The 26,210-nt window shown below is 43.1% G+C and overlaps 1 protein-coding gene across 5 annotated transcripts in view; it reads right to left on the bottom strand.

Moving 5' to 3' along the window:
• ADCYAP1R1 (ADCYAP receptor type I) overlaps positions 1-26,210 on the bottom strand; it is a 149,432-nt gene that overhangs the window by 65,248 nt on the left and 57,974 nt on the right. For 4 of the 5 annotated variants that reach the window (XM_067292001.1, XM_067291997.1, XM_067291999.1 and 1 more), the window contains one exon: positions 24,974-25,079. The exons of the other annotated variant lie outside the window; for it this stretch is intronic. In XM_067292001.1, coding sequence (XP_067148102.1) covers positions 24,974-25,079 — 106 coding nt within the window. The remainder of the gene's footprint in view (positions 1-24,973; positions 25,080-26,210) is intronic. 5 annotated transcript variants of the gene reach the window in all.

Genomic DNA, 26,210 nt, shown 5'->3' with positions numbered 1-26,210 from the left:
ACATAAGAAAAAAAAAACTTAGAAAGTGCACAGAAATTGCATCATTTGTAACCCAAGCAAGAAATCATTTCCATGCGTACAGGAGTGATTAGCTGTTGTAATTATACCATTTGAACTTTTCTTTATCAGTTCTTGGTCCTTGAAGGACACAAATGAGAGATTCTGATATATCCTGTATAAGGATGATTAAGAAATAGTTCTACTCCCTGAGAGTACTGTATTTAATTTTGTTCCAGCTTATTCAGTTACAATAACAATGGGTTCTGTTTTAAAGTAGTTTGCAGGTTTGCAGAAAAGGGGTAGAATTATATTAGTCATTTGGCTGTATGACCAAAAAGCTGGAGTGGATTCAAGTGCTTTTATGTCTTGGGAACAAAATTCAGACATGTTCTCAAAATATATGCAACAGTCTTTCAGTACATTTTAATTAATTGTTTGTGGTCATTATTCCTGTTTGGCTTTGCTGTTGTCACATGGTTTGGTAGTCTCGTTACATACCCTAACGATCATTTTTCTGTTCTAAAGAACTTCATTGTGTGTTGACTTCTGTTGCCAGTAATTTCTCATACTGGGCCTGGCTATTCACTAAATCATACTACCTGCAGCTTTTCCCTCATTCATAAATTAAAAATTATTCTAACACTGCCTTTTGTTTTGGTTGTGATCTCTAGTTGCTTTGTTTCACTGTGCATGCTTTGATTTGCTTTTCTGTAAAGAAAGTGAATCAATCAACTCTAGCAACTGTGTGAGCACGAAATGCATGGCTTGATTATCAAAGATGTCAAGCTGCTACTGTGGGAGAGGCAGGCATTCAGGAAGTCTGAAAATCAGACCCTTAATGCAATCAGAAAGGCAGAGGAAAGGATTATTGAACGGAGCACCTCCAGGTGCTTGTCCACAAGACTCAGCAATCTGTTCCTGAAGGGTGAAAATTGCACCATCAAACTCCAGACATGTGCCTTTACCTGGCAAAACTAGATGGTAGGTAGAGAAGAAGTGGATATATGTGAATTGTGTAGAAACAGGGAACCAAGGCCCTGGAAGTAAAATAGGAAGCTAAGCTGTCTGATATTGTGGATACACCTTGGGTAGGACTCAGCTTGCAGATCATGACACCTTAAATTAAGTGTCTTAACATGCAAGATGAATCTCAGTATCTGTCCATCAACTGTATAAAGAGTCTAGGAGGACTAGTCAGCTAACTCAGTCAATAAATTAGATGTCTAACATCTGGTGATGCAATTGTTCCCCAAGAAGGCCATTTTCTCCTAAATACAAAGCCTAACACAGTTTTCTTTGCTGGAACACGTATTGAAAATGCCTGTTGAAATCAGTGGGAGTTTTAGGTTGCAAGCTGACAGGAACAGAATTAAATCTGGAAGGTAACAAGAGCTGTTCCTGGTGCTGACCACACAACTGTCACAGGGCCTGTTCGTTTGCTGCAGTTATTTTGGTAAAAGGAACGTTTAAGAATTATCAAAATCTTGTAAGTGTAATTGATCTTTTGGGAAAAACAAGCTGGCTATAGCTATAAATATACTATGGGCTGGGAGGCAAGTCTGTTTGGACACTTCCACATGGCTGCAGGCTCACAATTACTTGTGCTAAAAGGGAAAGTGCATCTAAAACACACATCTACGTTATGGTGCAAGAGGCAGGTAATTACTTTAATTCATCATTAAATATATAAGGCACCATAGATTCAACAAGCTGTCAAAATCACGAGCCATCATGGCATCCAGAAACAAAATGCAGACATGAAAAGAAGCAGATAAAGCATTTATTTTAACTCAGTCCTGATCACTCTGAAGTCTGGATGGCTAGTTATTAAATCCTTTTCCTAAATTCTACTGTTTTCCTACTATCTGGCAGGAACAATGCATGTAGTTGAAAACAAAAGCAAAAAATAACTTGTAAAACATTCAATATTCCCTTAGCTGTGAAATGCGAGAAATTGCATATCAGGAATTCCACATCAGTAGGACATCAGATATAGATATCCTACTAATAAAGTGCGTGAAATCATCAGATTACCTTAAATACATGTCAGAGATACATTGGTTGAATCACCTTTCTTTTTTGGCTACATGAGCCTACATGAAGAGCTTTAACTAGATATTCTGTTTTCAGGCTGCTAATGTGTGTTGAGATGAGTACCACCTTCAGACTAAAGTATTGCTGCACCAAAGAATAATGCATTTCTGTGGTGGGATTTCTATTAGAAAGTGAAATCCAGAGCCATGCTCTGAAGCATAACAGCTGAGATCCATAGGCCAAGTCCATTTTTTTCTAGTATAATATTTAAAATTCTTCTGTCTAGGATGTAGTACTTCAGGACACCAAGCTATATGACCCAAGAAATAAAACATCACATTCTTTAATGTAAATTCTACTCTTAAACAAAAGGCTGTAAAACTGTGTGAAATTGAGAGATCTTTCCATTTTTCTTCTCCTATTTGTTCTATTTCACAGAATCACAGAATCACAGAATCACTGAGGTTGGAAGGGACCTCTGGAGATCATCTAGTCCAACCCCCCTGCTCAAGCAGGGTCACCTAGAGCACATTGCACAGGATTGCATCCAGGCGGCTTTTGAATATCTCCAGAGAAGGAGACTCCACCACCTCTCGGGGCAACCTGTTCCAGTGCTCTGTCACCCTCACAGTGAAAAAGTTTTTCCTCATGTTAAGATGGAAGTGTCTGTGTTTCAGTTTGTGCCCATTGCCTCGCGTCCTGTCGCTCGGCACCACTGAAAAGAGTCTGGAGCCATCCTCTCGACACCCTCCCTTCAGATACTTGTACACATTGATAAGATCTCCTCTCAGCCTTCTCTTCTCCAAGCTAAACAGGCCAAGCTCTCTCAGCCTTTCCTCATAAGAGAGATGCTCCAGTCCCCTAACCATCTTTGTGGCCCTTCGCTGGACTTGCTCCAGTAGTGCCACATCCCTCTTGTACTGGGGAGCCCAGAACTGGACGCAGTACTCCAGATGTGGCCTCACCAGGGCTGAGTAGAGGGGCAGGATCACCTCCCTCGACCTGCTGGCAACACTCTTTCTGATGCAGCCCAGGATACCATTGGCCTTCTTGGCCACAAGGGCACATTGCTGCCTCATGCTTAACTTGGTGTCCACCAGCACTCCCAGGTCCTTCTCCACAGAGCTGCTTTCCAGCAGGTCAACCCCCAACCTGTACTGGTGCATGGGGTTATTCCTCCCCAGGTGCAGGACCCTGCACTTGCCTTTGTTGAACTTCATGAGGTTCCTCTCTGCCCACCCCTCCAGCCTGTCCAAGTCTCTTTGAATGGCAGCACAGCCCTCTGGTGTATCAGCCATTCCTCCCAGTTTTGTATCGTCAGCAAACTTGCTGAGGGTGCACTCTGTGCCTTCATCCAGGTCATTGATGAAGAAGTTGAACAAGACTGGACCCAGTCCTGACCCCTGGGGGACACCGCTAGCTACAGGCCTCCAACTAGACTCTGCGCCACTGATCACAACTCTCTGAGCTCTGCCATTCAGCCAGTTCTCAATCCACCTCACTGTCCACTCATCTAACCCACACTTCCTGAGCTTGTCTATGAGGATGCTATGGGAGACAGTGTCAAAAGCCTTGCTGAAGTCTAGGTAGACAACATCCACTGCTCTCCCCTCATCTACCCAGCCAGTCATTCCATCAGAGAAGGCTATCAGATTGGTTAGGCATGATTTCCCCTTGGTGAAGCCATGCTGACTACTCCTGATCACCTTCTTTTCCTCCACATGCGTGGAGATGGCTTCCAGGATGAGCTGCTCCATCACCTTTCCAGGGATGCAGGTGAGGCTGACTGGCCTGTAGTTCCCTGGGTCCTCCTTCTTGCCCTTTTTGAAGACTGGGGTGACATTGGCTTTCTTCCAGTCCTCGGGCACCTCTCCTGTTCTCCATGACCTTTCAAAGATGATGGAGAGTGGCTTAGCAATAACATCCGCCAGCTCCCTCAGCACTCGTGGGTGCATCCCATCAGGGCCCACGGATTTGTGGGTGTCAAGTTTGCTTAAATGATCTCTAACCCACTCCTCCTCCACCAAGGGAAAGTCTTCCTCTCTCCAGACTTTCTCTCTTGCCTCCAGGGTCTGGGGTTCCTGAGGGCTGGCCTGACCAGTAAAGACTGAAGCAAAGAAGGCATTCAGTAACTCTGCCTTCTCTGCATCCTTCGTCACCAGGGCACCCACTCCATTCAGCAAAGGGCCCACATTTTCCCTAGTCTTCCTCTTACTGCTGATGTATTTGAAGAAGCCCTTCTTGTTGTCCTTGACATCTCTAGCCAGATTTAATTCCAAACGGGCCTTAGCCTTCCTCGTCGCATCCCTGCATACTCTGACAACACTCCTATATTCCTCCCAAGTGGCCTGTCCCCCTTTCCACTTTCTGTAGACTTCCTTCTTCTGGTTGAGTTTTGCCAGGAGCTCCTTGCTCATCCATGCAGGTCTCCTACCTCCTTTGCTTGACTTCCTACTCATAGGGATGCACCGCTCTTGAGCCTGGAGGAAGTGATGTTTGAATATTAACCAACTCTCTTGAACACTCCTTCCTTCCAGGGCCCTCACCCATGGGATTCCTCCAAGTAGGTCCCTGAAGAGGCCAAAGTTTGCTCTCCTGAAGTCCAGGGTTGCGATCCTACTTGGTGCCCTGCTGCCTCCTCGCAGGATCCTGAACTCCACCATCTCATGGTCACTGCAGCCAAGGCAGCCCCCAACCTTCACATCTTCCACCAGTCCTTCTTGGTTTCTTAGTACGAGGTCCAGCAGCACACCTCTCCTTGTTGGCTCCTCCACCACCTGGGTCAAGAAGTTGTCACCAATGCTCTGCAGGAATCTCCAGGACTGTTTGTGCCTAGCTGTGTTGTCTTTCCAGCAGATATCGGGGTGGTTGAAGTCCCCCATGAGAACCAGGGCCTGGGATTGTGAGGCTACTTCCAGCTGTCTGTAGAAGGCCTCATCCACTTCCTCATCCTGATCAGGTGGCCTGTAGTAAACACCCACAACAGTGTCACCTCTATTAGCCTGCCCTTTGATCCTTACCCATAAGCTCTCGACTCGCTCTTCATCCACCCCTAGGCACAGCTCAATACATTCCAGTTGCTCTCTCACATAAAGAGCAACTCCACCACCTCGCTTTCCTGGCCTGTCTTTCCTAAAAAGCACGTAGCCATCCATGACAGCACTCCAGTCATGCGAGCTATCCCACCATGTCTCTGTAATGGCAATGAGATCATGGCCCTGCGACCGCACACACATCTCTAGTTCTTCCTGTTTGTTCCCCAAGCTGCGTGCATTGGTGTACAGGCATTTCAGGGAGGTGATCGAGCATGCAGGTTTCCCAGGAGGGATACAAGAGGATCCCCCATAGCCACATCCCATGCGCACTTCCCTGGCTGCATTCACCTGTTGGAGGCATCCTGACTTGAGCAGTCTTTTGCCAACTACCCTGGCACTATAACTCTCCCCTTCCCCCATCTTTCCTAGTTTAAAGCCCTCCTTACCAGGTTGGCCAACCTGTTGGCAAAGACCCGCGTGCCCCGCCTCGTGAGGTGGATCCCATCTCTCGCCATCAGTTGTCGATCTTCAAACAGAGTCCCATGGTCGTAGAAACCAAAACCCTGTTGCCAACACCAGCGGCGCAGCCAGTCGTTAACCTGGAAAGTCCGTCTCCTCCTCCTCTCATCCATCCCCCTCACTGGCAGGATTGAGGAGAAGATGACCTGGGCTCCCAGACCCTTGACCACCATCCCCAGAGCTCTGAAATCCTGCTTGATGGTCTCCAGTTTGCCCTTGGTGTCATTGGCGCCCACATGGAAGAGCAGCAGTGGGTAATAGTCCGAAGAATGGACGAGCCTTGGCAGTCTTTGCATGACATCTCTCACACGAGCCCCCAGCAGGCCACAAACCTCTCTGTTCAGTTGAGAAATTTGGGGAAGGAATTGCACGTTTTCTTTTCTACATTTTTGAGAGGAGCAAATTGCCATGCACGCTCTGAGTTAGCAGTGCTAGCTAGCGGCTCCTGGGCAAAGCCAAAGATCTCCTTCTCCCCACCCACCTCCTCCCTTGCCCAGAAGCTAAAAAACATATAATGAATACTGGACATGTATGTAGTTCCTGATGCCTTGCTCATCCAGTGACAGAAGAGGCCCTGAAGTTCAGCAGATATTGGTTGTGTCCACTTCTTACATCTCTTCAGAGTCATGTAGAGGAGAATGCCATCTGACCCATAGTCATTTCCAAAAAAAAGAAAGGATAGCTTAAGTTCCCAGTGATGTAGAATACAAACAACATTGTGGAAAAGCAGGGCTGAGATACAGAGAAAGGGCTGGAGATACTGGTGTATAAGGTATTATTATGCATGCAAGCTTCTTTGCCTCTCTGCTCTTGAAGGGAAGTAAGACTGAATTATCTCATTTTTGCCATGCTGAGAAGAGTGCATGCAGATATTTTTCTGCTGCTTAGCAGACTGAGTTGTTAATAACTTGTTATACTGCTGTAGCTTGCTCATCTGTCTGAAGATGATTTAACTTACTGCTCTTCAGTCTTATTTTGCTGAGGAAAAATCAATATGCAAAATCTGTCAGGAGTCCAAATTATTACACTTATTCAATTACATATATTATTGAGTAGGCAGTTTCATATAATGAAGCTCTTGGCTTAAGTTTGTAAGGGAGGTATATTAAGAAGTAGTGGATGTAGCTCAGAATGAGTTGAAACAAAAAATGAAATTGTACAGTTGGGCAATTTTAGTCCCAGGTCACCTGTGTGAGAATATCAGTGCTTGGTGAACACTTGTCAGGGGAAAAAAAAAACCAAAAAACAACAACAAAAAAATTCAAGGTAAAGAGTAGGCTGCAAACTATCTCTTGGGTCTTTGGTCTAACATCTTATACATGACTACAGCTTCCCAAGTAATCCTACAGTATACATTAATAAGGAGAGGAAAGATTCCAAATATCCCAAACCAGCACGTCAGCAAGTTCCTCCAGAAGCCCATACACTGGTGGAAATGAAGTAGTTCTTAACAGCGTGCAGAAAATCTTCCAACTGAAGTTTGAAATGAAGTAAAGCCACTGAGCTTGATGGTAACACTTTCTTGTTCCCACCGCATTTAGTGATCTCCCACCCGTGGTCTAAGTAGAGGTAACCACTCCCATTAACAAAGCAACCAGTAACCGAGAAATGTGTTTGCCGGAGCGCTATTCATCTGACCAACTGCCAACATCTATGTTTGAATAGTCCTCAAAACTTTTGTAGCAATAAATAGAAATAGGCAATCCTAGAGAATAATGTTTCTCATCTGAAAGCAGACATCTGAAATAGCTCTGATGACTCATTCCCTCAAAAAATTTCTGTCCATTGATTGTGAAGGCAGCCTGGGAAGAGTAGCCCAGATAAAAATGTCTTTGTCATAGAAATCTAAAGTTCCATGAGATAAACTCCATCCTGTCTCTCTGAAAAAAAATATATATATTTTATTATTTATATATGTTATATATTTTTTTATATATAACATATATTATTTATATTTTATTATTTATATATTTCTCATCATCTCATCAAGCTATAGAAAAATAACCAAGGAAGTTCAAACAGTGTCACCTTTATGGCAGGGTCACAATAGTCACATAGTACCCTGGACAACGAGGTCCAACCAGCTCACTTCCTGGGCTGTGCCATTGCTAAGTCTATTAAAGCTATCTCTAACGATAGACTAGATTAAGGATCAAACAGAGACAAGGCGGAAGTGGAAGGTCACTGCATGATGCTTGATGACTCTCCTTGTCATGTGGTGTAGATGGCTGACAAGGCGAGCAGTCGCCATGTAAATTAATGACCACGTGTATGATCATGGTTTCCCGGAGCAGTTCAGCGAGTGGAGCCCTGCTCCCCCCCACACACTGCTTTGAACAGTCTTGTGCAGTCCCCAAGTCCATAGTCCTGTCAGCTGATGAAAACTGGTGTCACACATTGGGTCTCTGCTACACCGTCTCTAGTCCCTTCTGTGCTTCTTCCCAACATGGAGTCAGAAGAAGGAGCAAAGGTCCAGACTGTCATGACCATCAACAGGACACGTCATTACATGTGGGGAACTACTGTGGGATGGAATGGGAATCAGCAGATATTTTACAGATCCTTCATAGCACCGGAGTGATAAAACATATCCTCAACACAGCCAAGAATCTGCCTTTCTGTCTGTATTGGTAGATCCTGTTATATTCAGTGCCAGTACTTTGTGAATTCATTAACAACAGAAGATACCAAACCTGAGATATCACAGACGGGATCAACATTTATATTTTGTCTTTGAACTATTTAGCATATGCATCAGTATCTTCTCCATCCTTCTAGGCTTCTATAGGTTCATTCAGAGATCACAAACTATTGATGTGCTGTCCTTTGGATAATTCTACTAATATAACCAAACTAGCTTATAGCCTTGTGGAGGGGTATGTTTGTGTGTGTGTATAGTAATCCAGTAGTTTCTCTGCTAAAAACATCCTCTGTAAGGATTTATTTGCACAAAGATAGGCGTTTGGTGCCACCTGAGATGCTGTAGGGAATCCTAACTGTTTTCCACTTGCCACTACAGATAGGCCCAGATCTTCTGCAGGTCCTTTGTCAGGGTGTCTCCATACCCTAAGGAGTTTAGGAGGCTTAAAAGGCATGGTCTGTTTATCCGTGTGTCACGCTGTCATGCTATGAAGGTTCGATAGCAACGACTGAGACAGTAATATAATAATAATAAAAAAGATGTTTATTTCCTCACACAAGTTCTTGGATTAGTAACATCCATTAAAATAATGCGATTACTAATTTAGGAAGGATAACACAAAACCATCAGTTACTAATTTAGAAAGGATAACCTGAAACCGTCGATTACTGCGTTATTAATTGGAAGGACTGCTTATCCCTACTTGAAAGCTTTCTTGTTCACTCTCCTAGTGAGAGGGCTCTCAACCTCGAGGAGTTACCTTAACCCAGCGTCCCAGGAAAAGGGGAGGGGGGGGAATACTCACGGTCCAGCCGGAGAGGATGATCAGGTCACGTTCCCGTCCCTGCTCAAACTCTCCTAGCTCCCAAGTCTCTTTTTATACGGCTGGGGCTCTGGGCAAACACTGCTTTTGCTGACTTTTGCGAGTTTCGCAGTCACAGGACTGTCTGTTTGTCTGCTTGGGAGGACCCTGCTAGCGAGGCAAGACCACAACACCTCCGTATTGCTTCTTCCCTCCCCGGGGGTCCGTGCAGATTCCAGGTGGCAGACTTCACTTCTCCAGTCTTGTTAATCATTCCGCAGCCTTGCGCATATCAGTCCTTGCGCATATCGGTTGGTAGACTTCTTTAGTCCTGTTAAGTCCTCTGTTCAGCAGCTTTGTGCACGTCAGCTCTTGTGCTATCAGTTCTTCTGCATATCAATTGACAAACTTCAGTCCTGTTAACTCTTCACTCGCCCGTCAGTCCACCCCGTGACCAGAGTCACAGCCGTACACCCCCCCCTTTTTTGCCCCTCAAGGACAATCATGGGTTTGATCTTGTTGCAAAGGCAAGTAGCCTGTGTTTAAAGCATTTACCTTAGCAAAGATTGTGCGTAATATTAAAGCTTTCAAGCAGACAAAAGCAATACATATAATGATTATCATGAGTACAATTATTATGACAGTTTGTAAGCCCGACGCGAGCCAAGCTGATACAGACAGTCCGAAATTTTGGAACAATTTTTGCAGCCAATTAAACCCGTTATCATTATGCTGTTTAATGTCCAAAGCTAGGTGTTTAAGGTTTGTGATCTCCCCTTCAATCAGGGTCGAATGGTCACTCAGATTGAAGCAGCACATGCCTTTGAATTCTTCACATCCATGGTTGTGTCGTAAAAGAAGATAGTCAACTGCCGCTCTGTTTTCTAATACACCGGCACGCAAGGCTTGCACATCTCTAAGCATTGCTGATAAGGCAGCAGAAGTGGTGTTGATAGTTTTAGCTAAAGAACATGCAATCTTTTTTATAGCTTGATAGTTCATAGCAACTCCCACCCCAGGTGTAAGGAATGCTGCAGCTGAGATTTGTGATGCTGAGAATAAGATTACTTCTGAATTACATTCAGGGTTGAGGGATGAGGCCTCCCTCCTCTTTCGTGTTTGATTCCCAGCTATTTCCTCAATCTCTTGTTTGCTTGGCATATAGATGCTCAAGCGACCTATGGTACAGGGGCCACCAGTAGCATTGGCTGGAATGTAGGAGTAAGCTTTTACCCCACATAGCCAAAACATTCCTGTAGGGAGCACAATATGTGCATAGTTAAAGGTTACACTGGTTGTCTGATTACATTTAAGAGGAGGCCCATCTTCCGTAAAATTGTGGCACGGTCGGGTTTTGCTGGTACAATTTACCATCATAGCACACTCAACCGCAGGAAACATTCCTTTCACCTTAATTTCTATCATTGCTTTGTTATACTGTGTTGTGGCGGAACCCCATCAAGACATCTGATTAAACGTATTAGTTACTTTGAAATTTGCTAGTATTGCCTTGTTTTGCACTGTCTCTAGGGGTGTAGGGAACCCAATAGTGCAAGTGGTGTAAATTTGGGCCGCCGAAGTTCCTCCTTCTAGACAAAAGTGAGTGGTATTTAGTATTTCCCTAGCTAACTTTTCCCAAATATTGACATTGCTGCCCCATGGGTTTGAGATCAATGTTGTCACCCGGGCCGTCTGGAGTAGGAGCACAAGTCTCCACATGGTATCCTGTAAGAGAACACATTTAGGTTTTCCTCGAGGCAGGGTGCCTCGGAATAAGTGGTTAATAATCAGGAATTATCCACCGAGAACTGATTCGATGGGTTTTTTCTGTGGCATCAAGTGCTTCCCATGCAAGGGGTCCTCGGGGTTTAGACAATGTTAACGGGACTACTCCAATTTGTGGTAGTTTTACCATCACAGGCTGTCCTGGTTTACCACGTGCAGGATCAATGTCAGGATTATCCTTAACGATGCCCGTATCGATAGGGCAAAAGGCCTGGGTTCTGGGACTACCAAATGTTCCCCATCGATTATTAAGTAGATGCACAGCATGGTTAATGCGTAGGTCCCAACTCGCTTTTTCTACTTGAGCATATCTTTTAAGTAAGCCATTGGCCCTTTCCACCATCCCGTTTGCTTGGGGATAGTAGGGGGTGTGGAATGTCCAACTAATCCCTTCTTGTGTCGCCCAGTCCTGGACTACGTGGGCTGTAAAGTGAGTCCCATTATCGCTTTGTATTTCCTTTGGTACCGGTAATACACTGAACCATTCTTGTAATACCTTAATGGTAGTTTCTCCATTCGCAGTTCTGACAGCTGTCGCTCGGAGGAGACGGGAGACCACCTCGACTCCCACTAATATATATTTTCTCCCACTTGATGGTTTAAGAGGCCCTATATAATCAATCTGCCAGGTTTGCCATAATTGTTTTTTTATTACTGATATGTAGTGGAGCTTGCTGTTCTGGATGATCCCTTTTTAATCTTAGTTGGCACTGAGGACAGGCTGTTATGATTCGTCGTGCAGTTGTTATATCTATGGGCCATCCTCGAGCTATACTTTCTTTTACTAAATCCTTTTCCCCTGAATGTCCTCGCTGTATATGTAGCCATTCTCCTATTCTGTCCCACTCTACTTCGCTTACTGTTACTCCTCTTACCCTCGACAACTTGTCAACTATCCCGTTCCATTTAGCTGCCAGACTTCCGTCTGAGCTGTGGGCTTTCACCCACCCTATTGCAATAGACCGTTTCCTTCCTTCTTCCAACAACTCTTCCCAGTCTGCTTGCTGCCATACTGGGCACCTATTTATTTGCCATTTATTACATTCCCAGAATCCTATCCAGTCTGTGGCCCCCTTGAATACTGCATACGAATCGGTATACACTGTTGTTGCTCCATTTCTTATGGCAAGTCGGACAGCCTTGAGTTCTCCTACTTGGGCGCTGCCATCGCCTTCTTCTATTATCGTATGGCCTGTGCTTATTTCTAAGGCAACTGCTTTGTATTGCCACCCCGTGGCTATCCTATGTGAGGAGGCATCGGTGAACCATACCCCATTTAGGTCAGACTTTTCAGTGAGTGGTTCAGCTACTGCAATGGGAGATCTTGGGTAGCTTGGTACTGTTTCTGGTACAAGGCTAGTTAGGGGTAATTGGTATTTGGTTATCTTTACTGGTCCCTCCTCTATTTCCAGGCTATCTTGGATTCCTGATAGATATGCATACCATTTACGAACTGTTTGTCTCTGGGCTATACCTTCAGGGGGTGGTGTTCCTCGTTTCACAGCATCTAAAATGTGGAAGGGCCCTCTTAAGATTACTTTCTGTTGGGTCGCTATTTTTTCGGTGGCCTTCACAGCCCTTACCATGGCTAAGATTCCTTTTTCCCATTCACTATATCTTTGTTCTGCCTCCTTGAAAGCAGTGGATTCAAATAAAATTGGCCGTTTAGGTTCACTTGTTGGTGATTGGAAGATGGCACAATAAGTTGCATGTGTGCTAAACCCCCACTCTACATCAAGAGGGTTACTGGGATGCACGGGACCTAGTCTTTGATACTGATTCATTGCTTGCATTATTTGCATTAATGCTTGTTCATGGGTGTTGTCCCATTCCCATTTGCTATTCTTTCGCATAAGGTTATAAAGAGGTCTGGCGATTATCGAGAATCCTGGGACATGCTTTCTCCAATATCCCAACGTACCCATAATTTGTTGCAACTCCTTTTTACAAGTTGGGTTTTTGGATTTTTCTAAAGTCTCGAGCACCCTTTCAGGGATTGCTTCTGCTCCTGCTATCCATTTGGCACCTAGGAAGGTCACTGTTTGGGCAGGTCCTTGACATTTCTCTTGTGGTATCTTTAGCCCTATCTCAGTCAGTTTTTCCCAAATTAAGTGGGCTTCTTGTCGCACTGCCTCCTTTTCAGGTCCCCCTATTAGTATATCATCTATATATTGATAGACTTTTACTCCAGGGGTTGTACCAAGCGAATCTAAGACTTTTGCTAATGCATTATGAGCGATGGTGGGGGAGTGTTTGTATCCCTGGGGCAGCCGAGTGAAGGTATATTGAATGCCTTCCCAGGTGAAAGCAAATTTGTCTTTATCTTCTTTTATTAGCGGGACCATGAAGAACATATCTTTTACATCTAGTGTGGCCATCCAGGGGTGGGCTGCAGTCCTAAGCTGACTCACCAGTTCTGCTATATTGGGGACCGCAGCCGTGAGGGGAGCAGTATTAGCATTCAATCGGCGATAATCTACTGTTAATCGCCATTCTCCATTTGGTTTTTTGACAGGCCACACCGGGGAGTTATAGGGGGAGTGGGTGCGTTCTATAATCCCTTGCTCTTCTAGGTCTCTAATGACTTTGCTTATCCCGGATCGTGCAGCAGATGCTAAAGGGTATTGTTTAACATTAGTTATTTTACTAGGCGGCAGCGCGGGGGAGGTTTGCAAAAGCTTGATGTTAGCTGTTCCAAAGCTCCACCGGGTACCGTTTGGGAGTATCCAGTTTCTTCCTCGTAAAACATCAAACCCTAAAATGTTGTCATTTCCCTTTGGGTTTATTACTACCTCAAATTTGGTAAGACGTTTGTCTCCCGGGAGCCAGGCACAAAGTTTTGCCAAAGGACAAGATTCAGCAATTCCTGTAACTCCCTTTATAAAAATTGATCGTCTAGATGGTTTGATATTTAACCTATTGGCTGTCTGTTTGTCCAAAACACTTATCTGTGCACCAGTATCAATTAAAAAAGAAACTTTGTGTTTTCTAGGTCCTACCGGAATCACAATCCGGGGTTCTAAACTTTCAGGCCGCTGCGCTATTGATAGTACTCGGGTCGGTTGGCCTGATTTTCGACCAGCGCTACCTAGTTTTTTAGATCATGCAACTCTTCTCGTAACTCTGAGAAAGGGTTACTAGGTTTAGATTCTTGTTTACTATCTTGTGAGCCAGGTGGGGCGGATGGCAGAGTCACCCCTTTCGCTTGTTCCAGCTTGCTCACTATCTGTTCTATGTCCTCTGTTTTCTGATTATGTAGCATGGATCGTGGGACACCTAATGCCAGGGCATGCCGCCACAGTCTATTTCTTTTCTCCCTGTCTTCTTGTTTAGTTCCCATTTCCTTGTTGTGCCGCCTGGGGGGGGAATGTCCTCTCCTCGGGGCATATGAGGCAGTAGCCTGTCTAATGCGCTTTTCCCGTGGTTTGGTATCCATCCCCATCTCTTGCGCAGTTCGATGCACTTCTAACAAGGTATCCGCCCATGTCGGTATTGGCATGGGGGGGGCATTGAGGTTATTATGATTGTGTGCCTCTGCAGCTACAATGCGATCTCGTATTGCTTGTAGCTTCAGCTTTAACACTGTAGGCAATCCCCGTATTAAAGGCGTTAGGCTGTTTGGGCTTACTGGGGCTTGCATGGGGACGTCATAGGCTCCCCTTTCATATATCTGCTGTACGCAAGCTGCCTTTTGTATGGCTTCTGTAAGCTCACTGTGGGTATTTATACCTATTCTCAAAGGTTCTCCTCTGTTCCTCGGGTCCTGTCCCCCTGCCCAGTAGGCTACTCGGGAGGTGAGGGAGCGATTCCCAACTCTACCCGTCAGGAAAACTCCTGGTCCCCAATATCCTGATGCCTCCTCTTCACTTAGTATTATGCGATCACCTCCTGTTAAGGATACCCGCCACAAATACTCAGTTTCTGTTTCTGTAGGTTGCCTGCAGTATTTCTCTTGCAGTTTTCCCATCTCGTCTCCTGAGTAAGGGGTAGTTCTAACTGTGGTTCTAGCATTACCCCCATGGGGTCCTGTTGCGGTTTCGGTTTTTACAACTGGCCGCACATCCAGAGGTGAGGGTTCTGGAGGGTACAAATCACCATCGTCCTCTGAACTACTGCTGTTTCCCCATATATCTCCGTCCCAGTCGTCCGGGTCCTCCACCAGCATTTTTCTAATCTGAGCTGCTGTGGGGGGCTTCCTTGCTGTTGAAAGGACGAGTTCTAACTTGTTTTGTAATTTCTGATTTCGCTCTTTCTCTAATTTCAATTTTCTTTCAAGATCTACACACTCCTGCACCTTTTCTTGTAACTGTTCCTTAGTTTTTTGATGGGTCCGATTGGCTTGTTGGGCTGCCAGTAAACAGGCCCCTAAGATGGCACATATACCACCTTTTCCTTTCCCATCTCTTTGGTTACCTCTGACTTCCTCTATCCTACACACAACAGAGGCTTCATTTTCCCAATTATCATTTGCCCAGTCAATCCCAGGGCTTGAGGGTCCGCTTCCGTGCCTTCTCAATAACTCACGCAGCGACATAGTTCAAAAATATTTCTATCTGGTTACCCCAGCTTATGTATCCACTAAGTCTGTGTCCTATCCTATCCTTATCCTATCCTGCCGACTACGCCAAAAACTGTCACGCTGTCATGCTATGAAGGTTCGATAGCAACGACTGAGACAGTAATATAATAATAATAAAAAAGATGTTTATTTCCTCACACAAGTTCTTGGATTAGTAACATCCATTAAAATAATGCGATTACTAATTTAGGAAGGATAACACAAAACCATCAGTTACTAATTTAGAAAGGATAACCTGAAACCGTCGATTACTGCGTTATTAATTGGAAGGACTGCTTATCCCTACTTGAAAGCTTTCTTGTTCACTCTCCTAGTGAGAGGGCTCTCAACCTCGAGGAGTTACCTTAACCCAGCGTCCCAGGAAAAGGGGAGGGGGGGGAATACTCACGGTCCAGCCGGAGAGGATGATCAGGTCACGTTCCCGTCCCTGCTCAAACTCTCCTAGCTCCCAAGTCTCTTTTTATACGGCTGGGGCTCTGGGCAAACACTGCTTTTGCTGACTTTTGCGAGTTTCGCAGTCACAGGACTGTCTGTTTGTCTGCTTGGGAGGACCCTGCTAGCGAGGCAAGACCACAACACCTCCGTATTGCTTCTTCCCTCCCCGGGGGTCCGTGCAGATTCCAGGTGGCAGACTTCACTTCTCCAGTCTTGTTAATCATTCCGCAGCCTTGCGCATATCAGTCCTTGCGCATATCGGTTGGTAGACTTCTTTAGTCCTGTTAAGTCCTCTGTTCAGCAGCTTTGTGCACGTCAGCTCTTGTGCTATCAGTTCTTCTGCATATCAATTGACAAACTTCAGTCCTGTTAACTCTTCACTCGCCCGTCACCGTGTGCATCTGGATCAAGCCCTAAATCTCTCCAAGGTTATTCTCTAAAAGAACAGCTGGACTCCAACTTATTGTCCTTACTGTTTGCCCTGTGTTAGAAGCCTCAATCATCAGCCAAGCTATTTTCTCTATAAGTATGGAACAAAAGGAAAAAAAAAAAAAGTCCTTGGTTTAAGAACTTATTGGATACTAGAACGCAGTTTACAAGCAAATTCTAGGGTTCATTTAGGATTTCTCTGAAATGTAGTCGCTGCCAGTGCAGAGAAATTCAAAGTCAATCAGTGTTCTCTTAGCGTGTGTTCTATCAGCAGAAATAAAGATCCTAGAAACCAGTCAGCTGTGCCATTGATTCTAGCAAGAATCGAACTCACTCTCTCACTGCTGTGTTTATCTCAGTGAGACTAACAGGCTAAAGGAGCAATAAAGACTCACTTTTGTTAGAAAATAAAGCAGAGAGCCACAGAACATACTGGGGGGGAGGGGGGGGGAAGATGGCCCTTTAAAAGAATATCCAGTTATCTGACAACTGACTCACCTGTTTTACAGAAATATAAGCTGTTTTTCAGGACCTTCATGAAAACACAGTTTGCATGATTAGGAACACTTGAATTCAGCACTGAAATAAATCTAATTCCGGAGCAGATGCAGCAGCTGCCTTACAGGAGACAGCACAAGCACGTAGTTGAGAAGGGGCTGCAAAGATCTGATTAAAATCGTACTGAAATGACATATGATCACACAGCTATAGTGATGAAATGTTAATAATCTTTTTTTTATTATTTTTTTCTGACACAGCATTGTAGACTTAAAAAAAACCTAAATGACCATAAGCAGCCACAGCTTCCATCTTCTAGCGAACCGGAGAGTAGTGATAGCTCAGAGAAGCACAGATATGACCGTCACTCACTTCTTTGCGTAATTTTTGCTGACACTCATCATTCATTTTTTAACTGCAGTGACCCAGTATATCTTTCAAGAATACTACGCTCACAATTATGGCTCAGGGCAACATGAATGCAAACAGTCCCCCCCCGTCTAGCCAGCTCACAGGTAAAAACCATCCCAAATGATTCTACTCCACTTTGCATTTGAAAATGGATATAGTCCTTAAAAAGAAAAAAAAGTATAGGGGGAAAACCCTCACTTATTGGTGGCCTGCGAGTGTACTCTAAAGAAGCTGCCCCTATTTACCCCAGATCAGCTTCTCTTTGCCCATCGTGTATGCCATACAGCAGAAGGTAAGACAAGGCTTCTTGATTCTATTTAACCCTGGACAAAAAAAGAGACGTGGTGTGGTTTAATGAACTAACTGTCACCATAGAAACAAGGAACTCACAAGTGGAGCTGTGTAAATAATTGATATTTTGTTTCAATGGCTAAACCAAAAATAAAAAAAAGGGGGAAAAAATCCATTCAATTTAGTAAGATTTTTTTCATTCTTTTTGGCTGACATGAATTATAGAGGGTTGGACGGATAGACAGGAAGTTTTATTTTTAGCTTTTTATTTCTATTTGCAACATTTCTTTTATTTTTAGCTCCAATTAAATTTAATTAGTAATACTTCTGAAGGGAAACAATGTTCCCTAGTGAAATGCCAATACATTTTTTTTTCCAAATTTGTTAATGAATATTATTTCTCAACATGAAGCTGCATTTTTCAGTAAATAAACTGTTTGCATAAAAATACTTTTATTCAGTCCCACTCCCAGAAACTAATATTATATGAGCCAATATCTTACCAAGTTGCGTGGACAAAACCCATTGCATCTTTTATTTTCTTTTAAATCATGTTCCTCCATTACTGAAGAAGAACTCCCCAGTAGTTCTGGGGATTACTTAAGTAATATCTTTGACAGAGCCAGCTAGAAATTATTTTAAGTGTATTATGGAATGGGAATAGTCTAGCTCATACACAGGCTTAGCTGAATGTTATCTTCAGAGCTGCGGGTATTAAAATCTAATACCTTTTGTTTTCTTCTCTACCCATCTCCGTGGAAGTCCAGCAAATACTGAGAAGATGACTGAACCTTTGCAAGGCTCGCAAAGGAGAGAGTCCTCACTTAAACTACTACAACACTGCTGATCGTGTTGGCAAAACGTGTTTTTGCTGCCCAAGGAGCTAATAGAAATTTCTGCTCCATTACAGCAATTCTTGCATCCTTTCTCTGAGTCATCTTAACTGACCCTTCCCAGGTTGGTGATCACCTCACCTAAGTTTTAAACATCTTAGACGTACCATGCATTTTAAACTTGTTCTTCTGCTTTCCTCTAGAGTCAGCAGAGAGAAAAAGGCTATTCCAGAGAACAATTTATCCCACATATGTCCGGAACCCATGCCAGTTTGAGAGGAATAGTCCTGAGCAAGGACCCACAGTCCTTCACTAGGTAGTTAGTCTTAGTTTAGACTAGACATCTGACTTTTTAGTTACTAAAATCAAGTAAGACAAATCACATCCCTGCAGACAAAACAGTGGATAAAAAGAAATACTAGTAGGATTTGGGGCTGGAACTCTTAGGAAAGACACCAAAGTATATCTGCTGCAGAAAATCCATGCCAAAATATTTCTCTTGTGTGAATATTTCTCTTCTGCGTGATGCACCTATGGCCCTACACACTCCACCAATTTGCCATGGCTTGGCACTATAATGTGGGTAGCATGTGATACTGAAGCAAAAGAGGCAGTACATTGAGGATGGATTTTCTTGACACTAGAATTTGTGGGATTACCAAAGACTCTAGTGAAGTATAGTACAGAGATGCCCAGATTAATGGCAACCCAGCTAGATCTGGAAGCAAAACTTGTAGATTTGCACTAGCACAGCACCGCCCTGCAGCCAACTCCTCTGTTCCCAGGACCAGAGCTATGATCTCACTTTGGAGCTGCAATGGACTCTTCCAGCTCGACTGGCACTAATATTTACTTCTCCATATTTTGTCTAGGATACAACTTGGATGTGCTTTTAATCCCTGTTACTATCAATCCTTCACTTGCAAAATGATTGTTACCATACTATTTCTTTTCCTGGGCAGGCCATGACCCTGTAAGTACAGCTTGGCTGTAAAGGAATTAAAAAAAAAAAGCACTTATGATCATGAATGGGGATGTTAGAGGCTTTTCTGAGAGACAGGAACAAACTGGTAGTTTCCTGGTGGTTCACCCAGTGGAGGTTTGCCCAGCCTCCAGCAGAGGCTGGCAAGAAACTTTTCTGTAGGTCATTCCAAACCAGTTTATGCGTGACACAAAGCCCTTTCTTTCCCCTACCAAAGCTGATCCCACTACCAGACTTTCAACTTCCCTACTGTGACTGAATTTACGGTGGGTTTGCAACAACCCTTTTACCTCCATGTCACTCCATTTGAGAACTTTTTTTTTTTTTTTTTGAATACCATTTCCCAGCACCTACAGCTTGGTTTAGGCCCGAATTGTGAAGGTTTTATTCATTCCAGTACTACTGCGCTATTATCAGTAGGATTCACACCCACTGCTTCAGCCATCCGTGAGGTAGACTTCTACATCTGACCTACATTTAAACTGCCTTTGTGTATAATGGAGAGAAATATGCACTTCTAGAGTCTCATCAATACAAGTTGGATGCTAAAATAGGACAAGGGAATCACTTGTAAGTATTTATTTCCTTCCTTTGACCATAAACACACTCTAAATAACTATCATTAAAGCCTCTATACTATACACAACCAGAATTAGGTGACATGAAGCCATCCATCGTATCTGATGATCAGACTTCTAAAAAGCCTATTGACATGAGGCATTCAGAAAAGAGCTAAAGAAAGAGTCAATGCCTGGAAAACAGAAATCAGGGAAGTTCTTTTTGTTTCATTTGCCCAAGAAGGAGTAAAACTTGATCATAGCTCAGTTATTGAGCTTTACTCAGGTGTCTTGTTCAGATGGAGATCTCTATGATAAAGATATCTGAAATGAACATGTATCCTAACTCTGGGTTTTTGTGGTCCCTCAATTCTATCTTGAAATTCTTGCTTGTTTCTACCATCCCTAACGTTAAGTTAGCAGAAGACAATCTATGCAGTGTTATGTAGACAAATCCAGCAGCACAAAAAAGCATCTGTGACCTAAGGTAGACATATTCAGTCAGCCCAGAGTCATCTAGATCAGTATCCTGTCTCGAATAGGAGCCAAGCAGAGAAGATTTAGGTATAGAGACATATTCCATGAGCTATACCTTCCCAGCTCCTAGCGATTAAATAGCTTTAAAAGATGAGCGTGAGAAGAATGATCATAGTCCTATTGTTCCCATGTACAGCTGCATCAACATGGGAGGCACAAGCATGCATACAGAGGCATATAATGACATAAATTCTTCCCAATGCTGCCAAGGGAAATAAGAACATAACTAAAAGGCTATGAAATAACAGGAGGCTGATGAGGGACTCCATAAAAATCTAAAACAAAGAAACTGTGTTTCATCATCACAGGAAGAAGAAAACACTTTTCAAAGTCCTGCTGTGATTTTCTCTCTCCCTGCATTACCATCATTACCTTCTAAATACCACCTCCTACCCTGCTGGCACCCACATCAGGTGGGTACTTCCTGATAGAGTTCCCCTCTTAAGAAGGATGTAGGCACTTTATCCCTCCAAATACTTATTTCATTTGAATTTCTTTTCTTGGCTGGCAACATGTTACTTTCCTTCAAAATATTTCAGAGGAAGGGCTGGAGGAATGGGACTAGCTAACTAGGTGTGAATCTGCAGGGTGCTAAGCACCAGCCTGTCTTTTGAGGTCATTGCTTAAGGAATAATTAACTGCAAAAACTGGTCACACAAGCGTGAGTATCTCTACTGCAGTTAAATAGGTGGATGACATGAGATATCCAGCATTTGACATCTACATTTAAAAATATTCCATGGTAAGAATCATGGTCCAGATTCTCTCAAGTAATTTAGACCTCTAGCATGACCTAGTCAGTATTATACAGCCAAACGCTAAAGGATTCATCTGAAAAAATGTAGACATACACAATGTAAACATCTATAGCTGAGGTGGTCACCCTCACTTCCATGTACATCCCTAGAGAAAAGTAGCATGTTTAGGGCACAACCCATCTAATCTACTTTGAGGGTGAGAAGAATGATGCCCCAGACTCCACTTATTAGATATCCAGACCTACAGAACGAACATGCTGAATTGCTCAGTTGTAGTAGATACATTTGTGGATATCCACATTTAATTAGATGAGTCCCATAAGTGTACACAGCCCAAAAAACTCTCAGTCAGCATCTGAGTACTCCTGTGCCATTCTTTCCCAGCCACAGGGCTGGAAAAAGGTCAAGAGAAGCTGGATAGAAAAAAAAGGAAAAAAAAAAAAAAAGAAGGGTGCGTACAGATCAGCAGTGTGCTTTAATGATTGTACGGTGGCAGAAAAACCCTCAAGGACAGTTGACAGCCAGAAGAGGACAACTGACAGTTAGAAGACATTCCAGCAGGAACTCAGTGCAGATTTACATTGGAATAGGGACAAAAACTGAAACAAAGAGATACTATTGCAAGAAATAACCCGGTCCCCCTGTCTTGATAAGAGTTGAGCTTGAAGTAATCATTCCCTTCCTTTCTTTCTCTTCTGTCTTCAGCTTTCATTATTTTCTTTTGTCACTTTAATTCCCTCTCCAGAGCAAAAGAGTCAGATTCTGGGTCCTACTGAGATTTCATTTTCTTCAAATTCTCTTTTCTATCCAGACTTTGTAGGTGATGTTTGGGAGGGGATGGAGACATCGGGTCAGCATATGCCCCTTATTTCTTTTCTTATAAATGCTCCTGAAGAAGTTTAAAGCATTTAAGAGGAAGAAGTCAGGATGAAGCTCACATAAAACAAATAGAAAATCTCAAGGCAATCATTGTTTCTGAAGCATTATAGGTATTGCACAGCAGCAGAGGAAGAGAAAACTGCTGTGAAGAATAAAACAGTAATGAACATAACATCTGGGGATGAGAGCCTGAGGGGGAAGGAAAGGGGAAAATGTCAGAGCCCCAACACTTCAGTGGGCTGTTTGCTTTCCATAATACAGTGCTAGCCCTGCTCTTCAAGACCTGCAGTTAGAGTTCCAGCATCAACATTGTGCTTGCGTTGGACCTCACCCAGAGGAGCTCTAGGAAACCATTTAGTTCATGTTTGTGTTCACAGATGCTGAACACAGCAAGGGGGCAAAGCAAAGGGAGGACAGCTGAGTTAATGCAGAAAATGGGCACCCATAAGATGTTCCTCCACTTTTAATTTCAAAGTGCAATGCTCTCTGTAAAGTACTTTTAGCTGGAAGAAATATCAGTGCAGAAGACCAGGTCTCTAAACAGGACCAGAGAACCTACTATTACTAGTATTACTTTTTGCGCCATGGGGGTACCTCGGTGTAGGATTCATGATCTGCAACGTTATTGTGCTAGGTACTGTAGAAAAACAGACCAGAAAGACTGTCCATGTCCTAGACTCAAGTTTCATACAGGGTTATTTGACTTGGTGTCACCTGAAACAAAAGAAAGTAGTTGCCTTGCCTACAGAGGTTACTGTAGTTCAGCTGATGTGCAAGAAGTTTTTAAGCCACAGTAACTTGCACATGTGCCTGAGCCTCCTTATACTCCCTAAAACTTCATCCCATTTTGTGTTCTGCAGCCCCTCTGAGGAGAAATAAATCCTCAGTGAATTTACATATGAAATTATCTATGGAATTTTGCACAGAGAGGTAGTCAAAAGGAGGAAGACATAGTTTTATGCTCCTCCTTGCTCTTGCATAAACAGAAGTTTACTCACCAGCCAGAAGGCATGTCTTTTTTCTCCCAGCTGTGTCTGACCAGCAGGGGAGTTATTTCCTATGCTACGCTTTCTTTGAAGGGAAACAAACTGAGAGTATATTTCTCCAGTACCTGTCATCTTTAATAAGTTTTATTGTTTCAGATGAATAACAAAAAAAATCCAAAATATTGGCAATTTTCACTTCTCCCAAGTGAAAAGTAACTTTTCTGGAGCAGGTGGAAACTGAGAGGGATCAACACATCGCAGATATGACTGCCTTAACCTTTGGGCAGTTACCACTTCTTTTGGGAGTTTCAGAAGCAAACTTCTCCAAACAGTGCTTGGTAACTGTTAATTTAAGAGTCAGGTTCAGCCATGGTGAATAGTGCTCCATTCCACTAACAGACCCAGGAGATGGGTCTATTAGTCTATTAGAGATGATGGCCAATACATGTAAAACATGTTTACATAATGTGAAAAAAAAAAAAGAAAATAAAAGTATGGAGAAAGAGCAACGAAGAGGATCAAAGGAATGAAATGGCTTTTATACAAGAATACAAGAAATATGCTAGAAATCCTTATCTCCCAATGGCTCTGGACTTCCTCTACGTCTGAGCTGTGTTCTTTGAATTTGGAACAGACGAGAGGAAAGAGTGTCTCTGAATAGTCCCCCAACTATCAAAATAAAGTGGGATACTCTGGATCTGACTCATAAAAAACAAACCAGCTGATAGAATGGTCTCTTTTGACCTTGGAAAATCTTTGAATTCTTGAGTCAAAATAATAATCATGACATAATCCTTAGAAACATGGATCATGATCAGATTCTGACATCATTCTGTGGGGGAGAAACTGTTTTTCTCCTTCTGTCCTTGCTTATGACACTTTTGAGCGGAGGAAGAATCGGGAAGCTCTTCCGTAACGAACAAAGAGGTTCTCAAACACACAGGAGCATCCCTGGGGCTGAAATGAACTGCCTGAAGTACATGTTTTCCTCGGTTCTACCAGACCACAAGGTTCATTTGCTAGAAGCTGGGAAGCAGAGCAAAGATGAGCTGATGTGTGAGCTGAACAACAGGACTCTGATGGGAATATTTCTGACAGTTGAAATGAAGAAATGGCTTGCTGTAGAGGATGCTCTGGTAGCATAGATTTCTGCACCTTTCCCTCCCTTGCTTCCAGATTAGAATATACAGCCCGGAAAGGGGGACAGATGCCTCTACTATTTTATCACACACCTACTGCATTTTATCTGCAGCTTTCTGAAGTTTTACCAATTAAAGTCACAGTACAAGCGGTTTGGACAAGATTCAGAAAATGGACCTTGATTTCCAATTAATTTCTTTGTCATTCTTTGCCCTTCTCTCATTTACTGTTGACCACATGCAGGTCCTGCTGCAGTCAGTAGAAAATGAGACAGGATATTAAACTATTAATTTCTTCTTTGCTTGCTGCCTCAGTTTCTTATCTCAGCAATAGCACAGCTATTCCTTATCAAGATTACAGTCACCACAATGTTAAACCCTGTAAAGGTCTTCAGACCATGTGAGAGAGTGGCACAAATCATTGCTGAGATGGTGAAAGGGATAGAGCAATTGCTGTTACAGAACAGAAAAATGATGCACTTGGTCTTATGTCCAGTCCCCAACAGCTGCTGCCAGCTGGACCAGAAGAAAGCATAAACCCTATCAAGACCTTCCCAGACACATCTGTATTTTTTGGATTAGTCTTACTAATGCACCTTACTGTATCACCTCATATAAGGAAGCCAGCTCCTGACCTTAGATAGTAACCGGCAATTGCACTGGTACATCCCCATGGATTGATTCACTGTCCTTATAATGTCTCTCTAAGTTAAATTAACTGCAACATTACATATTACAATAAGCTTTTTGCACTGATAGTAGTTGAATCCTGTGCTCGCATAACAGGATAAGTTTAGAAACCATCAGTTCAAAGTGCACGTGCTGGCCCAGGCTGACACTCACCAGGAGAAGAGTCATTGAGAGGGTTCAGGGCAGCTGCCCTTCGTATCTTCTCCAGACAAGTCTCTTGCTCCTTTTTAATGATGCAGTTGGAGTGTGTTGCTGTGACCTGAAATGTGAAGAAAGAACAATTACAAATTTAAAATAGCTGGGGAGCTTGTGAGGAAATATTAGTAAGCTTTGAGGTCCCCGAAAAGAAAAGAAACAAAACATCCTTAGGAGGCAAGAGGAAACTACAAAGGACTCCTTATCTTTTTCAGAAGGCTTCAGGCTAAACTGTGGAATTAGAGTGCTCATAAGGTTTTTCACGTTGCTCTACCTGTAAAAGTGTAATTTCTAGTGTGTTTGCTTTCTTTTATTATAGTTCTTCCTCATATAAGGCGGAAAGGAAAGGACCTCTAAATAAGGAAATCATTCAAAGGGGAATCAGAAATCAATTGAGACTCAGTTTGAACTTCCATCAATTTCTAATGAGTCTTAGGCATTACTTTAACCTCACTCAGGACTCAAAGCTAAATTAAAAGCTCTTTCTCGCAGTCTTTCACCCTGTCTATTCCTTAATGGTTCTTTCTTCCTTTCTTCCCAGTGAATACAAGGCAGCTTTCTTGCCAAAAGAGAATGCAATGCCAATTAAACTGAGATGACTTGATTCAAATCTCTCTCTCTCTCTCTTTTTTTTTTTTATCTTTACAGCTTTAAGGTAGTCCACTACAAGAAAAAAAAGTGAAGAAAAAAAGAAAAGAAAAGAAAAGAAAAGAAAAGAAAAGAAAAAAGAAAAGAAAAATGAGTCTATAAGAGGAATGTTGTGGCCAACAGCATGCAAGCAATCTCAAAGCAGCAACAAAATAAGAATGGGACCTGTTCCCAGAAAACAATACAAGATTTTATTCCCACTGCAGCGAATGTCCAGGGGATATCAGTTTAAGGGAAATACAATCTCAGATTTCGCTAGATCAATTTAAAGGGACAATGCTAAGGTCCAAATTGTACTCCGTGGAAAACACAAAGAAAATCAGTGCACTTGTTGAAGGTGGGATAGGTCATCCTTGCTCGCCACAAGTAATCTTCCCCTGTTGCATATTTCCCATACCCAGTATAGAGAGAAGATCTTTTTGTTGAGGATCATCACTGTTAAGGATGGAGAACTACAGCGGTAGCAGAACGTACCTGCCAAGTGGTCTGTTTTCCCTCACTGGTTAAGTGTGAGCAAATAAATAGAATAAGCAATACCTGAACTTGA

Source organism: Apteryx mantelli, chromosome 2 (genome assembly GCF_036417845.1).
Source record: "Apteryx mantelli isolate bAptMan1 chromosome 2, bAptMan1.hap1, whole genome shotgun sequence".
Taxonomy (NCBI): Eukaryota; Metazoa; Chordata; class Aves; order Apterygiformes; family Apterygidae; genus Apteryx; species Apteryx mantelli.
Note: the sequence above shows the minus strand (reverse complement) of the source record. Positions and strands in the feature narration are given on the sequence as shown.